A 2,196-nucleotide genomic window follows, 5' to 3' on the forward strand; every position below is an offset into this window, starting at 1 on the left:
AGACTGGAAGAAGGCCAATGTCACGCCAGTCTTCAAAAAAGGCAAGAAGGAGGATCCAGGCAACTCCAGGCCAGTGAGCCTCACCTCTGTCCCCGGAAAAGTGATGGAACGGCTCATACTGGCTGTTGTCTCCAGGCACGTGGAGGACAAGAAGGTGCTCAGGAGTAGTCAGCATGGATTCACCAAGGGGAAATCTTGCTTGACTAATCTGATAGCCTTCTATGATGGAAGGACCAGCTGGATAGATGAGGGGAGAGTGGTGGATGTTGCCTTTCTCGACTTCACCAAGGCTTCTGACACCGTCCCTCACAACATCCTCCTAGGCAAGCTCTGGAAGTGTGGGATAGATGAGTGCACAGTGAGGTGGATTAGGAACTGGCTGGATGGCAGAGCTCAGAGGGTGGTGATCAGCGGTGCTGAGTCTGGTTGGAGGCCTGTAGCTAGCGGGGTCCCCCAGGGGGACGCGGCGCTGCTGTTGTCGATGCGCGAGCTGGGGCAGTGGCTGCGCCTGGCGCCCTGCGAGCTCGGCCTGCAGGGGCTGGCGCTGCTGCTCTGCTCCGCGCTGCTGGCGCTCAAGGCGGACGGCGCGGCCGCCGCGCTCTCCTGGCGGGCCGTGCTCGGGCCCTGCTTCGCCGCCGACGGCCTCAGCACCTACTTCAGCACCATCGTGTCCGTGCGGCTCTGCCGGGATGGCGAGAAGCGGCTGGCCGTGCTGCAGCTGCTCTGGGTGCTCAGCGTGCTGGGCCTCAATTTCACCTTTGAGCTGCTGCTGTGCCAGAAGCTGGCGGAGGGCACGCGCGAGCTCTGGTACGGGCTGGTCATGGCGCCCATCTTCATCCTGCTGCAGCTGCTGCTGCTCCGCGCCTGCCGCGTGAACTGAGGGGTGACGCGGATGGCTGGGGACTGACCTTCTGGACAGCAGCTCTGCGGAGAAAGACCTGGGTGTCATGGTGGAGGGTAAGTTGACCATGAGGCAGCAGTGTGCCCTTGTGGCCAAGAAGGCCAATGGGATCCTGGGGTGCATTAAGAAGAGCATCTCCAGCAGGTCGAGGGAGGTTATCCTGCCCGTCTACTCAGCCCTGGTGAAGCCGCATCTGGACTATTGTGTCCAGTTCTGGGCTCCACAGTATAAGAGGGATGTGGAGCTGCTGGAGAGAGTCCAGCACAGGGCCACAAGGATGATCAGGGGCCTGGAACATCTGAACCATGAGGAGAGGCTGAGGGAGCTGGGCCTGTTCAGCCTGGAGAAGAGAAGGCTGAGAGGGGACCTGAGCAGTGTCTATAAGTACCTCAAGGGAGGCAGTGAGGAGGATGGTGCTGGCCTCTTTTCCCTGGTGGCCACCGACAGAACTAGAGGTAATGGCCTCAAACTGAAGCACCATAAGTTGCACATGAACTTAAGGAAAAATTTCTTAACAGTGAAGGTGACAGAGCGCTGGAACAGGCTGCCCAGAGAGGTTGTGGAGTCTCCTTCTCTGGAGATCTTCAAAACCCGCTTGGATGCAGTCCTGTGCCACGTGCTCTAGGCAACCCTGCGTGTGCAGGGGGGTTGGACTAGATGACCTCCAGAGGTCCCTTCCAACCTTCAGCATTCTGTGATTCTGCGGTTCTCGCCATCCCAGCAGAGCCGCACAGACACGATGGTGCTGAAGTAGGTGCTGAGGCCGTCGGCGGGGGCTGCTGAGCGCCTCACTGCGGCGGGGACGGCGCTCGGCGCCGGGTGATGACGTCAGCAGCAGCTCCGTGGCTCCCAGCGCAGAGCGCCTCACTGCGGCTGGGACGTCGCTCGGCGCCGGGTGATGACGTCAGCGGCAGCTCGGTGGCTCCCGGCGCGGGGCGCTCTCCTCACTCCCGGTTCCAGCGCCGGTGTCGCTGGGACCGCGATTGCCCGGTCCCCGCGTCCCCCATTCCCCCTTTCTCCGGTCCCCGATTCCTCCTTCCCCCGGTCCCTCCCGTCCCCGGTCCGTCCTTGCCGCGCTGCTCCCGTCACTCTCTTCCTGCTTCCCGCGGTGCTTCCGTCCCCGCTTCCCCCCAGTCCCCGTGAGCCCCTGTCCGTGGTGCCCCCGAGCTCTGGTTCCCGCATGGCCGGGACCGCGATCCCCAGCTCCCCCTTCCCGCAGTGGTTCCCGCTTCCCCGGTTCCCGGTTCCGCAGGCGCCTGGAGCACGTCCCTGGCAGCGCGAAGCCCCTTCCCCTG

General features: G+C 62.9%; 1 protein-coding gene across 1 annotated transcript; it reads left to right on the plus strand.

The window, feature by feature from the left end:
- The first annotated feature begins 475 nt into the window (after positions 1 to 475).
- Positions 476 to 880, plus strand: LOC148594097 (transmembrane protein 203-like). The gene has a single exon (XM_088528046.1). The coding sequence runs from the start codon at positions 482 to 484 to the stop codon at positions 878 to 880; it is 399 nt and encodes a 132-aa protein (XP_088384172.1). The 5' UTR covers positions 476 to 481.
- The last annotated feature ends 1,316 nt before the right edge of the window (positions 881 to 2,196 follow it).

The sequence above is a fragment of the Tinamus guttatus genome, unplaced genomic scaffold, assembly GCF_059628265.1.
Source record: "Tinamus guttatus ecotype Peru unplaced genomic scaffold, ASM5962826v1 Tinamus_guttatus_pri_ptg000297l, whole genome shotgun sequence".
NCBI lineage: Eukaryota > Metazoa > Chordata > Aves > Tinamiformes > Tinamidae > Tinamus > Tinamus guttatus.